This window comes from Diceros bicornis, chromosome 32 (genome assembly GCF_020826845.1).
Source record: "Diceros bicornis minor isolate mBicDic1 chromosome 32, mDicBic1.mat.cur, whole genome shotgun sequence".
In the NCBI taxonomy this organism is placed as follows: domain Eukaryota; kingdom Metazoa; phylum Chordata; class Mammalia; order Perissodactyla; family Rhinocerotidae; genus Diceros; species Diceros bicornis.
The window spans coordinates 32,920,129-32,943,123 of record NC_080771.1 but is presented as its reverse complement, the minus strand read 5'-3'; the positions used below and the strand labels follow the sequence as shown (position 1 = coordinate 32,943,123).

Here is a 22,995-nt window from a genome sequence, read left to right as displayed (position 1 = left end):
TAAATGTCCGATGTTGAGATGTGTGATTTCCTGTTGACCCCACTTACCACTGTCACGAGGATGTAATAACTTCTGTTCTTTTTTTCAGATCATTATTTATTTTTCAACTTCCTAATTCACAATCACACCAATAACTTTCTCAAAATGTAAATACCAAGGCCCAAAAGGCTTTTAAATGGTATTACCTACATATGAATAACTGCTGAGGTTAAAACTGGACTAGTATTCTCTAAGTAGGAAATATTTGGTACATATATCTATTCATTTTATGCTCACATCTATATTACACAGCATAATAATTCACTTGTTTAAGATAATGCTTCATTGTTTTATAGTCATTACTATCAGTGAAAAAAATGTGTGAATTATGTGTTTATCTCTTTTCCTATGGCCCAACCTCCATCCATGAATTCTCATGATTGTTCTTAAAAAGGTATAGTATCTACTCTAACCTTTCAAAGATTATTCTGCACAAGGCAGAGAGCAATAGGGCCCTAGTAGACCAGTTAACTAATTTGGGTGCATTTTTGTTAGCTCAAGTTCAGCGGCATCTGCAGGAAGTGTTCTCATCACCTGGTCTGTAGGACACGAGTGCCTTTGCACAGTTCCTCACATTGATTCGCACAGGGATGTTAAGATCCCTTTAAACATTAGCTGGAGCATTTTTACCTGTAATACCATCTATTATAGACACAAACTAAACGGAAAGTTTCCTCTGAGATCAATTATTTTGGCAAGATATATGAAAAAAGTGGCTTCCGTGAAGTTACGTTCTCATACTTGTGCACGCACTGGAGTTAGGCCAACTTACAGGCTAAACTGAAGAGAGAGATGAGCAGGACTGAGGTCATGCTGAAGTGCAGGGCCTCTGCTGCATTGCAGTCCACTTTGGAGTTCTTGCAGGAACACACTTGTACCCTGAGGTCTGTGATGTTCGTCATGGGTGGTTTCCCTGAATCTGTCACCATAACGGGCAGGTGGTAGTTTGCTTTGTTCAGATTTTGAAGAAGGCTCACCATGGCGTGCGTATCTATGAAGACAAGGAGGCTCTTCATGAGACAGTGTTAGACCTTTTCAAATAGAAGAGTGAGGCTTTGACGATTAAACCCACACAAAACAGGCATGGCATTTTAGTTTATAACTATAGGAGTGTTTAAATTTAAATTCACTAACATCAAATAAAAATACAAATTCAGTTCCTCAGCTGCACTAGCCACATTTCCAGTGTCCAGGTGGCTACCTGGACACTGTACAGTGCCACATAGAACGTTTCCATCATTAAGGAGTTCTATGGCTCAGTGCTACCATAATCAGTTTCAAGGGGCCCCATTTTTGTGAAGATGACTGAGTACCAAGAACTCCTCTCTGCAAATTTATTATACCAATAAAGCCATCTTCACAAAGATCACATTCAACATCTAGAAAAAATACTGTAAAAATACACTCTCAAGTCATCACATTGCATATTATAAATATACACATTTTTTAATTTGTCATTTACACTTCAATAAAGCTGGAAAAAAAGACAAAAGAGAGATTATCAGCTCAGAACACTTTTAGATAAGAATCCAAATTCAAATAATCAAAACAAATTCTTGGACCAAAAAAACAAAAATCCTCTCCCTATAAACGTGGGCCAGACCCTGCGTGTTGCCATGCAGATGGGTTCTACAGTCTACGTCTCCATCAGTCCTCGGCCCATATCCCTGGATTTGGGTGAGAATCCACAGCACAACCCACAGCATGGAGATTGGATCTTCATGCCCACGTTTGGTGGGAATATCTGCCGTTACCCAGCACTGGGAGCGCTCACAAGTGGCCACCCCACCTGGCCACTGTTTTTAGCTGCAGACTATTCTCTTTTCAGTCACTCAGATGACTAGAGATTTTTTTTTTTAACTGCTGCTTTCTAGGTATAAACAATGCTAAGTATTCAGAAAAAAATTTGGCGGCAAGGAAAAGAATTTAGAAGGCATCTTATCTATTAAATAAAACAAGGAGGGAAAAAGAGTGTGATGATATGAAAAGAAAAACAGATGAAGTATTATTCTAACCAGAGAGTGACAGCAGCAGAAATAACTGATGTAGATAATTACCCCAGTGAAATGGCAGATTAATTCAAGGAACATCCTCCCATCTCCCTCAAGTAGAGGACAAACTCTTGAATGAGCAAGTTTCAGCTAGAAAGAACTTGTGATGATTATTCAAATCAGCTATAGCCACAAAAACTAGCAAATAAAACACTAACCCCTCAAACAAGAGAAGGGCTGTTTTAATTAAAAATAATCAGTGTAACAGAATTCATTCTTTAAAAAGCAATAAAATAGACAAACAGGCAAATAGAATCAATAACAAGGGAAAGGCACTAATAAAATGAGATATGAGATAAGATCATAACAATACATATGAGATTTTTTAATAGAAAATTTTATGCACAATTGTACAATACATTTTCAAAACTTAATGAAATGGGTAATTCCCTCTCCCTCTCAAAAATTCTACCTGTGATGTAAGAAGAGAGAGCCCTGACGGGGTCAATCACAGGATAAGTTCATTATTGATGACAGAGTGTAGGTCTAATGTGTGAGTTCTGGTTTTTGGCTTTAGTATAAGGCAAAGTGGACTTAGTTGCGAGCTCACATTTCCATAGGGAGGAAGGTGGATATAGGGAGAATTCATAATTCGATACATAGCTGTTTCAGTTTACAATGGCAGATGATCAATGTTGGGCCAAGTTTTGAATTCTACCTGCCCAGACGGAAAGACTGGTAGAAAGGGACATTGCTTGCAAGTTTCATAAATGAAGGACAGGACAGATAGAAGAAGATATCAAAGTCGAAAGTAAAAGCCAAGGATTTGAAAGAAAAGACAAGGTCATTATAAAGACTAAGTCAATTCTGAGGAGGTCTGCAGCATAAAATGGAAGAAGGAGGATTAGAGGTGAAGACTTTCAAAAGATTCTTGTACTGGTGCTTCTCTCTTCTTTAGTCTGTTATGAAAGATAGCACACCATGGAAAGTCTCTCCAAAGTGCTGGTAAAAGTTAATGTAAACAGTTATCTGAGAGAGGAGAGCCAGCTGAACCAAGATATAGGTAGGGAGAAGCAGAGACCTCCAGCTTTTGAAGGCTGAAGACTGTGTGGGTGTACAAAGAGTGTACAGTACAAGGTGTAGAGTATACAGTGTGCAGTACAGAGCATACATCATAGAGTGTAGAGTATACAGTGTACAGTAGAGAGTGTACAGCATAGGGAGTAGAGGATATGGTATACGGTAGAGAGTGTACAGTATAGGGTATAGAATATACAGTGTACAGTCTAGAGCATACAGTACAGTGTGTAGAATATATGGTGTAAAGTAGACAGTGTATAGTATAGGGTGTAGAGTATACGGTGTACAGTAGAGAAAAGATAAGAAAGGACGCAAAAGAGAGAACTTTCACGTCTGCATTTATAAGGAACTGATATTCAGTATGCTTACGAATCGTATTCATTTGCTGGTGGGAAAATTGTCTGTGTGAATAACTTGAAATAAACCATGTGGAAACACATGAGAGAGTAGGAGGCGGAAAAGTTTGGGAAAAGAAACCAAGCCAGGGAATCTAGGCTTCAAAGCCGGAAGAGTAACTGTAGAATGTTTAGCTGGACTTACTGTTGATCTTGGAGATCTTCCAGACTTTATCAGGAACGGTTTGTTTATGGATTTCAAATTTGAAAGGATCTGTATTTGGGTGAAGATCCTTATCTGATGCTCCCAAAATGACTACACTGAGGTTCTTGGCATCATCACAGACTTCAGCGACTGTGGGGTAAATGAAGGGAGCGTTGTCGTTCACGTCTTCCAGGGTGATCAGCAGAGTTCCTGTACCAGTAGCAGGAGGGTTGCCTGCGGGGAAAAGGAAGATGTTAGCACCAGCTGGTATAATGCCAGAGTGATTTGCCATAGTTCTCTTTCCCAATGTGCCGGGCACTGTTATTATTGTTAACAGTGGTTTCAAACAAGACTAATAGTAATAGCTTACATAGTTGTATAAAGTTTAGTGGTTTACAAGGCCTTTTATCATATATAAGACTTGATTTAAGTTCTTCAGTTTTTACCTTTAGAATGCTAAGCTCCCTAATATACAAGTCATACTAACACATTGAAAGTGACTCAAAGAATGGAGATAACAAACAGGACTTTTCCTTGCTTACCAAATTAAACCTTTTATCTGAAAATCCAAGTATTCATATATGTTGGTGGTATAGGGAGGATGGAGATTGCATGAGAGAAGATGATGTTTTATATGGAAAAGCCCTCACTGCCTGGGTAGTTGATTGAAAAGAGAAAGCTCTAATCCAGGGTTTTCTTTTGCCAGTGAAAAAGGGTCTGGCATGGCTGATGGTGCCACTGAGGGCCTGTCCAGCTGGCCTGGCAGCACAGGACAGATTTGGAAAGGCGGGTTACTTATGAGAAACAGAATCACTGGCTGGCTACTGGGGCAGCTGAAGCAATCATAATATAATCTTTGGGCCTCATTAAAAAAAAATATTTATTTATTTATTTATCTATTTATTTATTTATCTATTTATTTCCTCCCCAAGCCTCAGTACACAGTTGTATACTCTAGTTGCAGGTCCTTCTAGTTCTTCTACGTGAGCTGCCACTGCAGCATGATTACTGACAGACATGGGCCTCGTTTTTAAAGCTTTGCTTTTTCAGTGTTTCAGTGACTTCCTGAAATGTTTTCCATTTTAGGGAATATTATTTTAAGAAGCTCTTATAATCACCTATGCAATAATGTCTTTCACTTAAAGTGTTTAATCTTAATAAGAGTCTGCGTGACTTTATTTACCTTTCTCTAAATTCACTTTTAATCATCTATGCATTAGAGATTTGCTCTTGGGACAAACCCTTCATTAATAGTTTCTAATTTTCTGTGAGAAAAGTCAGGCCACAAATAGTAAGTGCACGGATATGCCTTATTCCACAAAGGAATGCGCTTTTAAAATTACAGTTCTCCAACTTTATGCTCTAGTTCAACCTAATGTCTGGCTCCATTTCACTTTTCCTATCCTTTGCACTTAACCACATTTCTAAGCTTAACTTTATTTTATCTCAACTATGTTTATTTTTTGAAATGTGCATGAAGTTTAAAGCTAAGGTACAAATCACATGGGGTTGGAAGGGTGGTGGATAGCTGAGCTCAGAGCACAGGTGTTGAGAGCAAGGCAAGGCCTGACAGGTTCTGTTGGTAAAGAAACGAGTCCTTGTCAGATTCAGGTAATTTATTACTTATATAGACAGTGAAATGATGACTAGGCAAAGGTGGCTCTTGGGCAGGTGACACCAAAACAAAAGGGGCCAGGTGACTGCAACACAAATGAAGGGACACCCTGTTGCTTCTCAGCAGTTTCATAGCCTGCAGCTGCACCCCAAGAGGGGCGCGCAGGAAGCCTCAGCTCTCATAAGAACCTGGAAGGCAATGAGAAACTGTCTTGTGACAGCCTCCCAGGAGACATGGGTACTGTAGCAGCTCCTCACAAGCCTCCCCTACCCACAGTTCTGGAAGGATCACGAGACGTTCTGCCAAGACTCAGGTTGGCTGGGGCTCAAGCCTTCCCTCCTGGCCCACATGGATACGTGCAAAGTCATCAGGTGCCATCACGGGGCTGTTGCCTACTGCAGGGGGCACAGAAGGATGGCAAGGTGGTGAGGCTGGAGGTATCGGGTAGGGCCTGGGGCCCTTGACTATCACGACGAGTTGCTTGTAGTGATTCTACGGACTGCATAAAGCCACCAGAGGTTTTTCAGAAAGGCAGTGGAACAATCTGATCTGAATTATATTTAGAAACACACAATGGTATTGACAGGAGATGTCGGATGTTGGAGGCAAGGAGACCAGCATAGATTGAGTCATGATGTGGGCAGTCTGAACAGGAAAGAAATGTCTCGTCTTGGAGATCAGGCCCTTAGAGGAGGCTGCCAAAAGAAAAGCAGAAGGCAGTGGGGGGTGGAAAGACAACGAGTTCGGCTTTGATTGTGCTAATAGCCCCTCAAATTCAGTGCACCTGTGCAGAAGTGCACAGTGCTTAGGAGAAATGCCAGGGCTGAGTTAGTGACTGGGGAGTTGTCAACATAGATGCTTTTGAAACCTTTCTAGCAAATTAGGTTACCCAAGGAGAAAGTGCAGAACCACAGAGGGGTGGAGGCCTAGGAAACCCCAAAGTTTGAAGAGCAGATGATAGTTTGCAGAAGACATAGGGGAGATGAATTGGAAAATCAACAGTCAAATGTGTCATCACACCTCAAAGGGCAGGGAATAAAGAGAAGCAATGGGTTTTGCAAGGAGAATGTTACTGGTGACTTCCGTGGGAGCGGTTTCCACTAATGGGGAAGAACCCAGCTTGCAGGAAGTTGAGCAGAGAGTCAGGAAGCCGTGAGAACAGATACTGTTTAGTGAGACTGGTGGAAATTTCAACATATCAACACCCAAAGACAGTTCCAGAGTAAACATTCAAATAAGTATCTGCTAAAATAGGAACACAAATGTAATTAATCATCAGAAGGATGGCTATTTCTAATGGTGGCATATCATCAACTTTTGATAGAGTGAGAACTCAGAGGAAATGCATAATTACTTTGAAGTTGGTTTTTCACTGTCAGCTTTAGTAATTTGGTTGAATTTCTCTATTGAAAAATTATTTTTCTCTTTTTATTGAACTAATTGAATATCTCAGAGGAATCCATTATATTTTTTCACTCTGAATACATTGTGAAGTAAAGTCATTTGGTAGAATGGATGAGACAGCATTATAAGTATTTGAAATATGGCCGTAAGAATCGGCCTTTCGTAAACTTAATTATTCTACTGTCTTCAATTGCCCATGTGTTATTCCCAGGCAGCCTGGTGATGTTTTTTCCTGAGGTTGAGTAAAATGAGGTTTTTTTTTTGGTTGATAAGGTAAAGACTGGTTCTCAAAATCCTGGGGGAAAGAGCCTTTCCCAGTTTAGATGCACAGGCTGGAGAATTTCACCACCCAGAATTCAGATGTAATTCAAAATGTAATGATTCTTCACAAGGCGTTTGGCTCCAATAGTTCTGGGGGCCCAGGAAATATTGGGGCTTCGAGGGATTTCCTTGTATTTAGCTAAAATCCCTCACCCCTGCTCTTCCCCTTTCCGTCAGCAACCCCCAGCCTCCAAGGAACAACTGCACCATCAGACATCAGAACCGAGGCCTGGTTGGGACTGCATCTTCCTTCAGGGATTTTCTATTTCAATAGAGAAAAAGCCTCAATTTGGGCAAAATACCCAGGATATGGAGCTAGAACCGTACTTCCCCTTCCTTGCAGCTCCTTCGGAGGAAGCCCACGGGTCGTGTTCTCAGAGTAGCCGCTTACAGGACCAGAGAAAGTCCAGCCTCTGAACGTGTGGGGGGATTGCCTGTGTCTGCAGGGGCTTCTGTCTTTGTAATGTTGGGAGATGGAAGGGCCCCTGAGAGATGAACCATTCCTGTCAGCAGGTCTTAAATTGACCGGGAGGTGGGTTCCCCTTTGGGAATCAGGTGAAGGTCATGGCCCTGCCTCCAGGGAAGTGCACCTACATTCACACGGATGGGTTCGCAGGCTCCGGAAGTGCAGCCGTGGGCTCCGTGCAAGTTCAGAGCAGCTGGTCTGGGGCACCTTTGTTTTAGGGATGTGAGGCTGAGGCCCAGAGAGATTTAGGACAGGCTCAAATCAACTTGATGAGTCTCAGGCCTCCTCTAGAGCCAGTGTCAACCTTTACCTTCTGTGTCAGAACTTTTACTATGGAGTTTGAGTCTTACAGGCTCTCATTTCAACCATGAAAGCAAATTAATATCCCTAAGCCATGATTTGGGGTTATTAATATCATTATTTTTAATATCTTCTTTCTTATGAACTACTTTTTTTTTATTGTGGTAAAATATACATAACATTTACCATTTTAACCCTTTTTAAGTGTACAGTTCATGGCATTAAGTACATTTGTGTTGCTGTGCAACCATCACCCCATCCATCTCCAGAACTTTTTCATCCTCCCCAGCTGAAACTCTGTCCCCGTTAAACAACAACTCCCCATCTCTCCCTCCCTCCAGCCTTCAAATCTTGGTGGGTCATTCATTTTGCTTCTAACTCTCATGTTGGCAAACAATGGCAAGACCTGGGGGAAATGGTCACCACTTTCTTTCCTGTGGATCTGAATGACTGAGTCTGTTCCATCTAGAGGATTGTGACTTTAGGACCTCAGAGGTGCTGTGACTTTGTGGAATTGGCACCCTGCTGGGGTCGTCCGCACAGACCACTGCTTTCTACCATTTCTGGCTTTTCAGTCCCAGTCAGCACTGACAGCTTGTAATACCTCAGCACATTGTGTGACCAAGACAAGACCAAACTGATCCCACTGCTTGATTTCGAACCCAGATAATTTGACTTGTATTTCTTCACTTTGAGTGGTGATAACTGCCCGTGAGGTGGCTGAGTTGGCAGTCTGTGCTGGGCACCAGGCCTGGTCTGATCCATACTGTCGCCAGCCTGGGTAAACCCTCCGTCTGGTTGGTCCATATTTCACACTTGTACTTTTGTGCTCTAGGTTTAGTGGGGGCAGAGCTGTGCATTTCCTGAGAGAAGCAGGATCAGGTAACCAAGGAAAGGTGAGGATTTATGTAGAGAAACTGACCGCCTGCTGTTATTCAGAGGAGGAAAAGTCCAAGCAAACCAGATAGGTTGCTGCTTGGAGCGTCTGGGGTCCTACTTGCCAGTTTTTCCTCATTTTCCAGAAGAGGAAGCTGGGGCTCAGAAAGATTAAGTAACTTGTCCAAGGCTAAGACTTGGTGCATCACCTGTTTGTTTGAGAGCTGTGGCCTAACGACTGGGTGTTGCCGTGTGCTCTCCGTGCATTCCAGAAAGTGAGCGGAATGATCAGAGATTGTAATGCAACCTACCATCTGAGCCAGACCGCGGAGCTCAAAGATTTAGTATTTTAGTGCTTGCGGTTGGCATCAAGCATGGGTAGAAAGGGTAAAAAACAATCTTCCAAGCTTTCTTTACTTAAATGACCAACAGTATCTTGCTTTTTGTGGAAGGTCTGTGGAGCTAAACCTGGTACCCAAAGAAACATGTGTCACACGTGGGTCTCCTGGCACTGCTCTGATGCTGTGAGTGTGGATGTGATGAGAAACTGGGCCAGGTTTTCTTTTTTTTTTTTTCTTTTTTAAATCATAGGAATTTTATTTTATTCAGAATCCTGACCAAACAGGAGTTCCACTTAGTCAGAAGCACTGAGATTTTTCTGATAGGTTCCATTATTCAGAAGCCATATATATGTATGTATGTATGTATTTATATAAACTTTATCTTATCAGTAAGAGACACAACTAAAAACGTAATGTGATCCTAATTTAAAAATATGTATGATTACAAAAAGAATCGGAAAGAAATACCAAGACCTAAATAGTGATTATCTCTCCAGGTAATTAACATTAAAAGAATACTTTTCTCTTTTTAATTTTCTTTACAATTACCATGATTACTAGTCAGAAACGGAAATGTCAGCTTAAAGGTAATACAGGGATTTAAAAATATTTGTTTCCAATTTCACTTTACTTCTTTTCTGTCACTCTTTTATTTATATATTTTTACAATGAAGTGATATTTAGTAAATTTACAGAGTTGTGCAACCATCACTACTACCTAATTTTAGAACATTTCCATCATGCCAAAAAGAAACCTGGGGCCCATTTATACTAACTCTTTGTACCTACTTCCAGCCCAAGACAACCACTAACCTACTTTTTGTCTCTATAGATTTGTGTTTTCTGGACATTTCATATAAATGGAATCATACAATATGTGGCCTTTTGTGTCTGGCTTCTTTCACTCAGCATAACGTTTTGAGGTTCATCCATGTGGTAGCATGAATCACTGCTTCATTCCTTTTAATGGCTGAATAATATTTCATGGTATGGATAGACCATGTTGTGTTTATCCATCACGAGCCGATGGACATTTGGGTGGTTTCTACTTTTCGTCTGTTGTGCATAATGCTGCTGTGAACATCTGCGTACAAGAGACCAGATTTTCACATGTTCCAATGTCTCTAGACCAGTGAGATTAGACTCAAATGCATCTCCTCAAGAGAGTCCCCTCAGAAGAGTGGGGTCCCTGGTCTTGCCACAGTTAAATGGGCTGGTTTCACACACAGACAATGTTAGGATCCAACAAGAACTTTCAGGCCCTGGTCCCAAATCTTCCCTGAGCTGGGCATGTGGCGTGTGTCTTACCACGGGAATCATGAGTGCAGGTGGTTTTATATGGGGAATGGCACACAAAGTGAGGTTGCCTGTGTAAAATAAAATTAAAACAAAATGCAGGAAGAGAGAGGGAGCAGAGGGAAAAACAGGAAGCTCATTTCTGAGCTCCATGGGCTCTGAGCATCAGGACTGTTCTCCATCCTGGTATATAAGAGATGCTCAGAAGATTTTTGTATTAATTCAGGTTGATGTGAAAAAGCTACCGATGTATTGCTCTTTCTGTCCATGCAGTTGTATGTTTATATTTCCATAGTTTCCATCTTTATCTTGCTTCTGTTGTGAGAGCAGTGACTGTGTCTATATTCAAGTCCTACCTTATCCCACATGGGGGAGAAAACAGTGTGTGTGTGGGATGGGGTCTTGGAACTGGGCTCAGAGCAGGGAGTCTGCACCCAGGACAAGGAGAGAAACCTCAGCTGGTGTCTCAGGGGAACTTGAGGCCCACCATATTCTAGGGGGAAAATCAGGAGGATGGGCCAATTTAAGAGGAACCAAAGGTTAGATGTGGGCCCCCGAGTGAAGGCTGGGCACCCAGCTAGTTTTTGAGGCTTGTTCATAGAAATAAGATGCCTGAGTGGGGCAATCTACTACCCCCAGATTCCCTCTGTGTTTCTGGGAACCTGTTGAACCTTCACTAAGCAGCTGTGAGCAAATAAATGCCAGATCGTTTACTTCATCTGAACAGGGCTCTACACATAGCTTCACCTTTGCTGAAAAGTGCGAGGGAACCAGGCTTCTTCTCTATAAGGTCTTCTGTGCATGGTTTTGTTCATCTCTATGTTCCATTTACTGTGGCTTTTCAGTATCATTATTTTACAAATCGTTTTCGTCACGTGCCACATAGAATCTCGTTGCTTTTAATTCACAAGGATTTTTTATTGCTTTGTTAATGGTGATTTTGCCAATTTCATTTTATATTTTGCAAAAATATAACCAACAAAAAACGTGGTACAAAATAGATTTGTAAAATATAATGCCAGGTTGCAATGCATAATCCTTGATGTAGAACTGAGGCAATTATTCACATAATTGACTCAAAAATTCTTTTAGAGGAGACAATAATCTGAAATCTGAACTATTTTTAAAAATTCAACCTTTTGGCTTTTTTGTTTCCATTTTACTGACTTTAGAGAAAAGGAAAAAAATGGGGGAGAGTTGATTTGGAGGCCATGTTTAATCACGACAGTTTCATTTTATTCATTCTGTCAATAACCACTTATTGGGACTCTGCCCTGTGCCTGCTGAGTGTGCAGAAAAATCAATGATACAGGGTGCCTGCTCTTGCAACGCTAACGGTGTGGCAGGAACAGATAGTAAACAGGTGCAGGATAGTGCTGTAAGTGCAGGAAGAGACCGGAGGGTAAAGTGTCGTGGGAGCCTGTGGTATGGAATAATGAACTGCCTAAGGATGGATCAGAAGGCTTCACGGAGAGAAGGCATTTGAGTGTGCTAGAAATGACAATGTTTTGCGGAGAGGGAGAAGATTGTTCTAGGAGGAGGAAATAGTGTGGCTATTTTGTGGGAAGAAGTTCAAAGACATTTTTTTAAATTTATTTTTTTATTGTGAAATTTTGGTTGTACATTATTGTTTGTCAGTCACCATATAAGTGTATCCCTTCACCCCCGTGCCTGTTTTCAGAGGGATGGCTTTCAGTTTTTCCACATTGAGTATGAGGTTGGCTGTGGGTTTATCATATATGGCCTTTATTATGTTAAGGTACTTTCCTTCTATATCCATTTTGTTGAGAGTTTTTATCATAAATGGATGCTGGATATTGTCAAAAGCCTTCTCTGCATCCATTGAGACCATCATATGGTTTTTATTCCTCGTTTTGTTAATGTAGTGTATCACATTGATTGATTTGTGGATGTTGAACCATCCCTGTGTCCCTGGTATAAATACCACTTGATCATGGTGTATGATCTTTTTAATGTATTGCTGTATTTGGTTGGCCAATATTTTGTTGAGGATTTTTGCATCTATGTTCATCAGGGATATTGGTCTGTAGTTTTCCTTCTTAGTATTGTCCTTGTCTGGCTTTGGTATCAGGGTGATGTTGGCCTCGTAGAATGTGTTGGGAAGTGTTCCATCTTCCTCTATTTTTTGGAATAGTTTCAGAAGGATAGGTATTATGTCTTCTTTGAATGTTTAGTAAAATTCTCCAGAGAAGCCATCTGGTCCTGGACTTTTATTTTTTGAGTGTCTTTTTATTACTGTTTCAATCTCTTTACTTGTTATTGGTCTATTCAGGTTGTCTATTTCTTCTTTTTTTTTTTTTGTGAGGAAGATCAGCCCTGTGCTAACATCTGCCAATCCTCCTCTTTTTTTTTTTTTTTGTTGCTGAGGAAGACCGGCCCTGGGCTAACATCAGTGCCCATCTTCCTCCACTTTATTTATTTATTTATTTATTTATTTATTTATTTATTTATTTAGTGAAAAAGATCAGCCCTGAGCTAACATCCATGCTAATCCTCCTCTTTTTGCTGAGGAAGACCGGCTCTGAGCTAACATCTATTGTCAATCCTCCTCCTTTTTTCCCCCAAAGCCCCAGTAGACAGTTGTATGTCATAGTTGCACATCTTTCTAGTTGCTGTATGTGGGACACTGCCTCAGCATGGCTGGAGAAGCAGTGCGTCGGTGCGTGCCCAGGATCCGAACCTGGGCCGCCAGTAGTGGAGTGCGCACACTTAACCGCTAAGCCATGGGGCCCGCCCCCTTCCTCCACTTTATATGGGACACTGCCACAGCATGGCCTGCCAAGTGGTGCGTCGGTGCGCACCCAGGATCCAAACCCGCGAACCCCGGGGCCCCGCAGTGGAGCATGCGCACCCAACCGCTTGTGCCACTGGGCCGGCCCCCTCTATTTCTTCTTGATTCAGTTTTGGGAGGTTGTATGAGTCTAAGAATTTATCCATTTCTTCTAGATTGTCCAATTTGTTGGCATATAGTTTTTCATAGTATTCTCTTATAATCTTTTGTATTTCTGTGGTATCTGTTGTAATTTCTCCTTTTTCATTTCTAATTTTATTTATTCGAGCCTTCTCGCTTTTTTTCTTGGTGAGTCTGGCTAAGGCTTTGTCAATTTTGTTTATCTTCTCAAAGAACCAGCTCTTTGTTTCATTGATCCTTTCTACTGTTTTTTTAATTTCAATTTCATTTATTTCTGCTCTGATTTTTATTATTTCCCTCCTTCTGCTGACTTTAGGCTTTGCTTTTTCTTCTTTTTCTAATTCTGTTAGGCATAGTTTGAGGTTGCTTATTTGGGCTTTTTCTTGTTTGTTAAGGTGGGCCTGTATTGCTATGAGTTTCCCTCTCAGGACCGCTTTTGCTGCATCCCATATGGGTTGGTACGGTGTATTTTCATTTTCATTTGTCTCCAGGTATGATTTGATTTCTCCCTTAATTTCCTCAGTGATCCATTGGTTGTTTAGCAGCATTTTTTTTAGTCTCCACAGCTTTGTCACTTTCCTGGTTTTTTTCTTGTAGTTGATTTCTAGCTTCATGGCATTATGGTTGGAAAAGAGGCTTGTTATGAATTCAATCTTCCTAAATTTATATAGACATGCCTTGCTTCCAAACATATGGTCTATTCTTGAGAATGTTCCATGTGTGCTTGAGAAGAATGTGTAATCGGCTGTGTTTGGATGGAGTGCTCTCTATATATCTAAGTCCATCTCATCAAGTTTTTCATTTAAGTCCATTATTTCCTTATTGATTTTCTGTTTGGATGATCTGTCCATTGATGTGAGTGGGGTGTTAAGATCCCCTACTATTATTGTGTTGTTGTTAATATCGCCTTTTAGGTTTGTTAATAGTTGCTTTATGTACTTTGGTGCTCCTATATTGGGTGCATATATATTTAAAAGTGATATGTCTTCTTGGTGGAGTGTCCCTTTTATCATTATATATTGCCCCTCTTTGTCTTTCATTACCTCTTTTATCTTGAAGTCAGCTTTGTATGACATACGTATGGCAACACCTGCTTTCTTTTGTTTGCCATTAGCTTGGAGTATTGTCTTCCATCCTTTCACTCTGAGCCTGTGTTTGTCTTTAGAGCTGAGATGTGTTTCCTGGAGGCAGCATATTGTTGGGTCTTGTTTTTTAATCCATCCCACCACTCTGTGTCTTTTGATTGGAGAGTTCAGTCCATTTACATTTAGGGTAATTATTGATATATGGGGGCTTGTTGTTGTTATTCTATCACTCTTTTTCTAGTTCTTTTGCATTTCTTTTGTTTCTCCTCCCATGTGTTTCAGACTACCAATTCATTTTGGTAGCTCTGTATGTGGGTTCTCTTAGTTTTCTCTTTCTTTATCGTATGTGATTCTATTTTGATTGTTTGTTTAGTGGTTACCATGAGGTTTGAATAAAAAATCTCGTGGATGTGATAGTCCATTTTTTGATGGCCTTTTGTTCCCTTAGACTAAGTTGATTCAATCCCTTTTCTCTTCCCCTTCTAAGTTATTGTTGTCACATTTTATTCCTTCTTGTACTATGAGTTTGAGTTTAACATGATGAGGTTATATTTATGCTTGGTGCTTATGTTCCCTTGATCTTTGGTTTTATAATTAAGTGTTTGCTGATCTATTTTGATAGAGACTGCAATTTTTCTGGTTTTGTTGACCTATTTTCCTCCTCGTTTAAAAAGTTGAACCCCCTTTCTCTTTTTTTTCTCAGGGATGAGGGCCTTCTTGAGCACTTCTTGTATTGGGTGTCTTGTGGCAATGAACTCCCTTAGCTTTTGTTTATCTGGGATAGTTGTTATTTCTCCATCATATCTGAAGGATATTTTTGCTGGATAGAGTATTCTTGGCTGAAAGTTTTTGTCCTTCAGAATTTTGAATATATTGTTCCACTCTCTCCTAGCCCGTAAAGTTTCTGTCGAGAAATCGGCTGAGAGCCTGATAGGAAATCCTTTGTATGTTATTTTTTTTTTGTCTAGCTGCCCTTAATATTTTTTCTTTGTTGTCGACTTTTGCCAGCTTTACTACTATATGCCTTGGAGAGGGTCTTTTCATGTTGATATATTTAGGAGATCTATTTATTTCATTCACTGGTGTTTCCAGCTCCTTCCCCAGGTTTGGGATGTTCTCAGATATTATTTCTTTGAACAAGTTCTCTGCTCCTTTTTCCCTTTCTCCTCCCTCTGGAATACCTATAATCCTTATTTTGGATTTCCTAATTGAGTCGGATATTTCTTGGAGAGTTTCTTCATTTCTTTTTAGTCTTAGTTCTCTTTCCTCCTCCATCTGGAGCATTTCTGCATTGCTGTCCTCAATATTGCTAATTCTTTCCTCCATATTGTCAGCTCTGATGCTTAAGGCTTCCATATTTATCTTTATCTCTTCTATTGTGTTTTTCATCTCTAAGATTTCTCAATTGGTTTTTTTTTTTATAGTTTCAATCTCTTTTGTGAAGAAACTCCTGATTTCGTTGACTTGTCTGTCTGTGTTTTCTTGTATTTCATTTAGCTTTTTTATGATGGCTATTTTGAATTCTTTGTCATTGAGGTTACACATTTCTATGCTTTTTGGGTTGACTTCTGGGTGCTTGTCATTTTCCTTTTAGTCTGGAGATTTAATATATTTTTGCATGGTTCCTGTCGGTGTTGGCTTACTTTTCCTCATAGTGAAAGTATATGGTCACAGTTTCCTCTTGTTGCCTCTGAGTGGGGATCAAGGGCTGTGTATTCTGGCCCACCTCAATCCACAGGCCCTCTTGTCGGCCCCTGGCTGATCTGAGGCATGGCTGCGGCGGGGGGGAAGCATGGGAACAGCTGGAGCTGGAATGTGGGAACAGCTCGGACTACAGTGCAGCAAGGCTGAAGCAGCTGGGGCTTGGGTGCAGGTGGGTTGAAGCGGCTGCAGCTAAAGTGCCACTGGGCCAAAGAAGCAGGGGCTGGAGCACCGCTGGGCCAAAGAAGCTGGAGCTGGAGTTCCGCTTGGCCAAAGAAGGAGGAGCTGGAGCGCCGCTGGGCCAAAGAAGCTGGAGCCGGAGTGTGCTGGGCTGAAGAAGCTGGAATTGGAGTGCACTGAGCCGAAGAAGGAGGAGCTGGAGTGCCGCTCGGCCAAAGAAGCTGGAACTGGAGTGCGGTGGCCCGAAGTTGCTGGCCCCAAGTCAGCTGGAGCCTGAGCACAGGCCAAGCTGACGCCGCTGGAGCTAGGGGGAGGGGGCGGGGTCAAGCTGAAGGAGCTGGGGGCAGGGCACAGTTGAGCCAAAGGAGTAGGGGCTGTGGCATGATGGAGCGGGGCAGCTGGGGCCGTGGCTTGGTCCAGCTGGAGTGGCTGGGGCTGTGGCGTGGTGGGGCCTGAGCTGCCGCTGCCTCTGGTGCGGGGTGCAGGCTCGCCCTGCTGCTGGTTATGCCCAGGCACCTGGGGGCCACTGCCTCTGGGGATGGGGGTGAGCTGAAGCCCCGCTGAGCTGAAGCGCCAGTCAGGTGGGCTGGGTGGGGGAGGGGCACTTACTTTTGCCTCCCTGATCTCAGAGGTTTCTCGCCTCGCTGTTGCTCTCTGCTCTCCTGAGGCGCGAGCTTGTTGAAAGTACCCTCACAACAGTTCTGCTCCCTCCATAGAGGGATCTGCACTGGCTGTGAAGGGTCTTGGAGAGTGCCAGTTTTCACGTGGCGAGCTGCCCCTCATCTCGCTCTGAGAGCCATGTGGTCTCAGTCTCTGGGTTGCAGTCCTTGGGGAAGGAAGGGAGCTCCTCTTACCTCCTTCCACTTCCTCTGGGGATTCCAGCACCTCAGTCCTTGGGTGTATGGCTACCTGGGTGCCTCAGACGTCCCCGGTGTTGTGTGAATAGCTTCTGTTGGAATATGAATGTCTCTTTCGTTGTGTCTTAGAGGGGGAGAGTTCAATGGGGGAAGCTCACTCTGCCATGATGCTGACGTCACTCTCAAAGACTTTTAAGTATGAGAATGGCTTTGATAAAAGCAGAGGAGGCTGGAGGCACAGGAAGGAATGGACTTGAGAGGAGAGAGGGCACAGGCAGACCAGCGGGGATGCCAGGACAGGCACAGGGGCAGACAAGGAGGCTTATGTGAGGGAGTCAGGAGACAGGAGCAGAGGCTGCATTCAAGATGCTGAACAGAGAGGGACGATTGGATTGGGAGGGATGGGGTAGGGGTGTCAGGGAATGGGCTTCTAGCCTGTGACCACGTAATTGGTGATGCTATTACCCAAACTGGGGAATAGGGAATACAGAGGAGGACCAGCTAAGAGACACTTTGGCAGGATGAATTAGACTGGTGTAGATGGGAGTTGCAGACAGTATTTTAATGCCCAAATCAGTTTCTTTTCCAAGTGAATGTTTGAAAACATTATGTTTAAGATGGTTGATTTGGCTGGTCAACGTGGAAATGTCCTGATGTCAGGCAGATGAACATTGGCTTAAATCTCCTCCTTCAGGCAGAGGCAAATTCCATGAATTGATGCTGATGTTGAAGGTGGCATTTTCTGGCTAATTTTTTGATTTGGAGCCCTACTCCAAGTGGAGGGCTTTGTGGCCCATCCCTTCCCTAGAAAAGTGCTGAGACCACCACCAGCATGGCCATCAGATGGCATTTTGTAGCTTGCCTCAGACACTGATGATTTTTTAATGATAAGTTTAGAAAATCAGTCCGAAACTCAGTTCAAGTCAGTTGACTTAAATATTATTAGGTGTTTCCTAGGCATCAGGAGTTTTGTATTCATGATTTCCAGTCCTTATAACAAGCCAGCAGGGCAGGTGGCATTGTCCTCACTCTGCAGGTGGGGAAACTGAGGCTGAGAAGGCATAAGTCGCACACCTATGGTAGCACAGCTGAGTTGGGGAGCTGGCTTATTTTGAGGTGCAGTGGAGCACCAGGCCCCCACTCTCTCTATGGACTGTGCGTGCTCCCTCTAAATGGCTCTGATCGCAGCCTCTCTGTTACCAGATCTCAAGAGATCTTTTTTTTTTTTTTTTTTTTTTTTTGTGAGGGGATCAGCCCTGTGCTAACATCTGCCAATTCTCCTCTTTTTTTGCTGAGAAAGACTGGCCCTGGGCTAACATCCGTGCCTGTCTTCCTCCACTTTATATGGGACGCCGCCACAGCATGGCTTGACAAGTGGTGCATAGGTGCGCGCCAGGGATCTGAACCAGCGAACCCGGCTGCCGCACGGGAGCGCGCGCACTTAACCGCTTGCGCCACCGGGCTGGCCCTCAAGAGATCTTTTATTGGGCCATTTTGTCGGTGACAAAATGGTAGCTGGTATTTTCGACATGATTGATACCTTACTGCTACTTGCAATAATGAGGAATGATGGCTGGCTCTTCAATTTATTTTTCTTCCTCAATTACGATAACAGCTGAGATAAGGGATGTTAAACTGGCTTAATTGGGTTGCCATTGTAACTAATCGCTTGATTTTACCCAAACTAGCCTCTTTTAAGTAGAATTAATCTAAATAATCTTACTACATTGCCCCATGCAGTCTAGAGCTTGGTTGATCTACAAAAAGAGAAAGACCCCAAACTGAGGCATCGCTCTGAAATTCTGATCCCCGGCTGCCCCCAGTTTGGGGGCCGTTGTTATTCAATCGTTAGTAGTCATTTCAGTATGGGGCTGAGTAACATTTTTTTTCCTGTAATCAATCTACATGTGCTTTGCACAATACTTCAATTTTGAATCAGCTGGCATTATCAGAACACATGATATAAGGGAGTGAGGGAAAAGGCGGGTGGGGACATGATCTATCTTAGCCTATGAAAAATCATTATCTTAGTCTATTCCATTTTAATTTTACAGCTTTTAGGTTTGGTTCTATATCTGCGTCTTCTTGGTAATCCACATCAATTTTTCACTGACAGACTCAAACATACTTTATACAAGTTGCTAAGTCATGAAAACGTGCTGATGAGTTTAGCAATAATTTGCCTTGTTTTTATACCATCATTCCCTTATTCTTTAAATGAAAATGGATGGGGAATGTGGCACTTTTGATAATCATATAAAGACTTAATATGGACGCTAGCGATAGTATGGGCTTCCTGGTCCAAACTATGTCATATGCAATGAGCCCTAGGAAGAATTAAAAGGGATAATTTTTTTTTTTACTTTTCTTTAAACTCTCTGCATAGCGTAGGTGCTAGGAGCAAGGGCATTTGGACTTACTGAAGTGAAATATTTGTCTTTGGTGTTTGGAGTCAGAATTTAGATCTTCTCTGAGGGCATAAGAGCCATCCAGTAACAATTGTGGAACTCTGACCCTTGTACAATTTCAGAACAGAAGGATGAGTGAACGACGAGGTTATAGGTCAGAAGCAGGCAGGAAGACCAGCCTAGCAGAATCTTGAGCAAAACGTAAGTCAGGAAGCAGCGGCCAGCTACGCCTTTCCTGCCCACGACCATCCCCTGTGGGATTCCAGAACTCTTAGGAGAAATTGCCTGTGACAGTTTTCAGCCCACATAAGACAGTGAGACTATCATTTGGCTTCTCTGGTGATTATCTGAGCAGGAGCGACAATCACACCCGGATTTGCCCAGTGCTAATTGCTGCGGCTTTGCCCCGTTGTCAGCACATCCCCAAACGGATTCTATCTTACTGCATTCCCGAATGTTCCCTCTCCATCTTGGTATTTTCCTTGTTATTTTTTTCCCTTTCTTAAGACAGGCCAGCAATCTGTGTTCGTTGAAGTCTTTAATAAAAGAGTTCCTGTACTCTGAAGGCACTATCTTAACCTTTTCAGAAAATCTGGACCGCATAAAGTAGATGATGGTATTCATCTCTAAAGATAAAATGCTTGACAACATGAAAGGTCATACCTTATTAATCTATAGGATTAAAGGCTTTACTCTTCCAATCATTTAACCTCATACAGCCAATCCTGCTTTAGCAAAACAAAAGCCTTTCAGTTATAATGAAACAATGTAGTTAGGTAATTTGTAGCTCATTAAAATTGATAACAGTTTAAGAAAAGTGCCTTGTACATCTGTGAGTATTCTATGGTTACAACTTAGCCTCTATCTGTAGGGAAGGGACAAAGTGTCTTTTCCTCCCCAAATCGTCTATTACCTGGGCGTTATCAATATTATTAAGAAGAATGATTCTAGAATCTGTCTAGACTAGCTCTGGGACCCCACGCAGGTAGGCCCAAAGAGCTTTTCTATTTCTGTTCACCTCAGAACAGGTTTCCAGCCCTGCTTCTGACTGTCTTTTTACATTCCTCCATTCTGATCTCGCAGTGTCTAGTCTCTAAGAGGTACTTAAAAGAAGATTCTCTTTTGATGCTGCCTTATTGTTCTGAACCACGTGAGTAGAGCTGTGTGTAACAAGTTATGATGGTGTTGCTTCTGCGCTTGCAAAGTATCATAGGGACCGCAGACCAATGCTGTGCCTTGTTCTCTCCACAGACATCCTACTGCTCGCCTTCCCTGGCAGGATTGGCCCCCCGGCAGCTGGGGGTTGTCCCTCCTTAGAATAATAAGATGCTGAGAGTCTAGCTCTGGGGTAAAGAGGTCCTTAGAGAACACGGGAATGGTTACAGCCCTCCCCGGAAAGGCACAGTGGACCAGGTACACGCTCTCTGTGTAGCCATGTATTTTTTTAAGTCCTTATTGAAACACAGAAATGTTCATGTTTTGTAAATACACAGACTGAAGAATTTTCACAATCTGAACACACCCAGGTTGTCCAATATTACAAGATCAAGAAACCCATCCACTAGGTAATCCGGCAGCGATGATTAGTTCCGCCTGTGTTTGAGCTTTATATAAATGCAGTCATTCCGAATGTGCTCTGCTGTGGCAGGCTTCTTTTCCTCAATATTGTGTTTTCGAGATTCATCCATGTCATTGTGAAGAGTTGCAGATCATTCCTTCTCAACGCTGTGTTGAGTTCATGGTGTGAATGCACCACAATTTATTTATTCTCCTTTTGTTGAGCATTTGGATAGTTTCCAGTTTTGGGCTATTGTGAATAGTGCTGTTATTAACATTCTGGCACATGTGTTTTGGTGAACACATATACAGATTTCTGTCAGATATATAGCTAGGCGTGTAATTCCTGGATCATAGTGTATACATATGTCCAGTCTTAGTTCATACTTTCAGTTTCCAAAGTGGTTGAACCAATTTACACTACTACCAGCTGGATGTGAGAGTTCTAATAATTGCACATTTTTGCCAACATTAGGTATTTTCCATCTTTTCAGTTCAGCCATTTTGTAGGTGTGTTGTTGTATTACATTTCATTCCATTTCCTTGACTAATTTGTATTTTAATTTATATTTGTATAATTTAATTTTTATTTCCTTGATTAATGAAGTTGAGCATCTCTTCGTATATTTATTGGCATTTGTATTTCCTCTGTTGTGATGTATCTGTTCAAGTCCCTTACTCATTCCTCTTTGAATTGCATTTTTTGCGTACAGATGGTAGGATTTCTTTGTATTGTAAATATCTTCTCTGTGGGTTACCTTTTTGCATTCTTAACAGTATCATTTGATGAACTGAAGTTCTTAATTTTAATATAATCTATCATTTTTCTTTCCTTTTGTGGTTAGTACTTTTGTGTCCTGTTTAAAAAAATCTTTGCCCATGCCAGGACATCACTATGTTCTCAGATGTTTTTCTCTAAAAGTTGTATTATTTTACCTTCCATATTTTATCTGTAGTATATGTAGAATTGATTATTGTATATGGTGTAAGGGAGAGGTCAGGATATATTTTTTTCATATTTGTATCCAATTAACCCGGTACTAGTTATTGAAAAGACTGTGCTTTCTCATCTGCACTGCCATGTTGTCCTTGTCATGATCAGGAACTGTGTATGTGTGGATCTGTTTCTGAACTCTCTATTCTACTTCACTGGTCAGTTTTTTCTGTTTGTGAAAATATCACACAGTTTTAGTTACTATAGTTTTCTAATAGGTCTGGCTATATGGTAGTGTAAGTCCTTCAACTTATTCTTCAAGATTGCCTTGGCTATTTTTAGCCCCTATATTTCCATATGAATTTTATAATCAGTTGCTTCCTCTTCCCCTCAAAACAAAAACCTGGGATTTTGTGTAGTATTGCATTGAATCCTTTAGGTCAATTTGGAGAGAATTGACATTTCAATAGCATTGAGTCTTCCAATCCATGAACATGGTATATCTCTCTATTTACATAGGATTTTTAAAAACAAATTCTTTTAGCAATGATTTGTAGTTTTCAGTATAGAGTCTTTTTGCTGTGTCCTCACATGGCAGGAGGGGCAAAGGAGCTCTCTGGGGTCTCTTTTAAAAGAGATTCGTCCCATTCATGAAGGCTTCCACCCTCATGGCCTAAGCACCTCCCAAAGGCCTTACCTCCAAATACCATCACATTGGGGATGCGGTTTCAACATATGAATTTGGAGGGGATGCAAATATTCAGTCTATAGCAACAACCATTCCATCCTCCAACCCTTTGTACCTTCAAAATCTGACAAATGTCTTAAAGAGAGAATGGTTGTGTGTTTAAGGTGAGTTTTCTTCCTTTGTTAGGTCTTTGCTTCTCATAAGACCCCAGGAGATTTCGCTCTGTCCTTTAAAAGGCATTTGTTCATGGGGGAAATGCAACCACATGTTTAAGGGCAAGTTTTCACTTTGTTGCGCCAGCACCACATCACTACCACAAGTGTTTCTGATTTATTTCCCTTCATCCCAGGCCCTCTGCCTGGGTCAAGACTGACTCTCACCCAG

The 22,995-nt window shown here is 41.8% G+C and overlaps 1 protein-coding gene across 1 annotated transcript in view; it reads right to left on the bottom strand.

Moving 5' to 3' along the window:
* Positions 1 to 22,995, bottom strand: part of CDH13 (cadherin 13) — a 1,007,607-nt gene that overhangs the window by 6,926 nt on the left and 977,686 nt on the right. Inside the window, exons 12-13 of the mRNA XM_058528362.1 lie at positions 3,651 to 3,884; positions 812 to 1,030 (exon numbers count right to left, since the gene is read on the bottom strand). Of these exons, the coding sequence (XP_058384345.1) occupies positions 812 to 1,030; positions 3,651 to 3,884 (453 nt within the window). The remainder of the gene's footprint in view (positions 1 to 811; positions 1,031 to 3,650; positions 3,885 to 22,995) is intronic.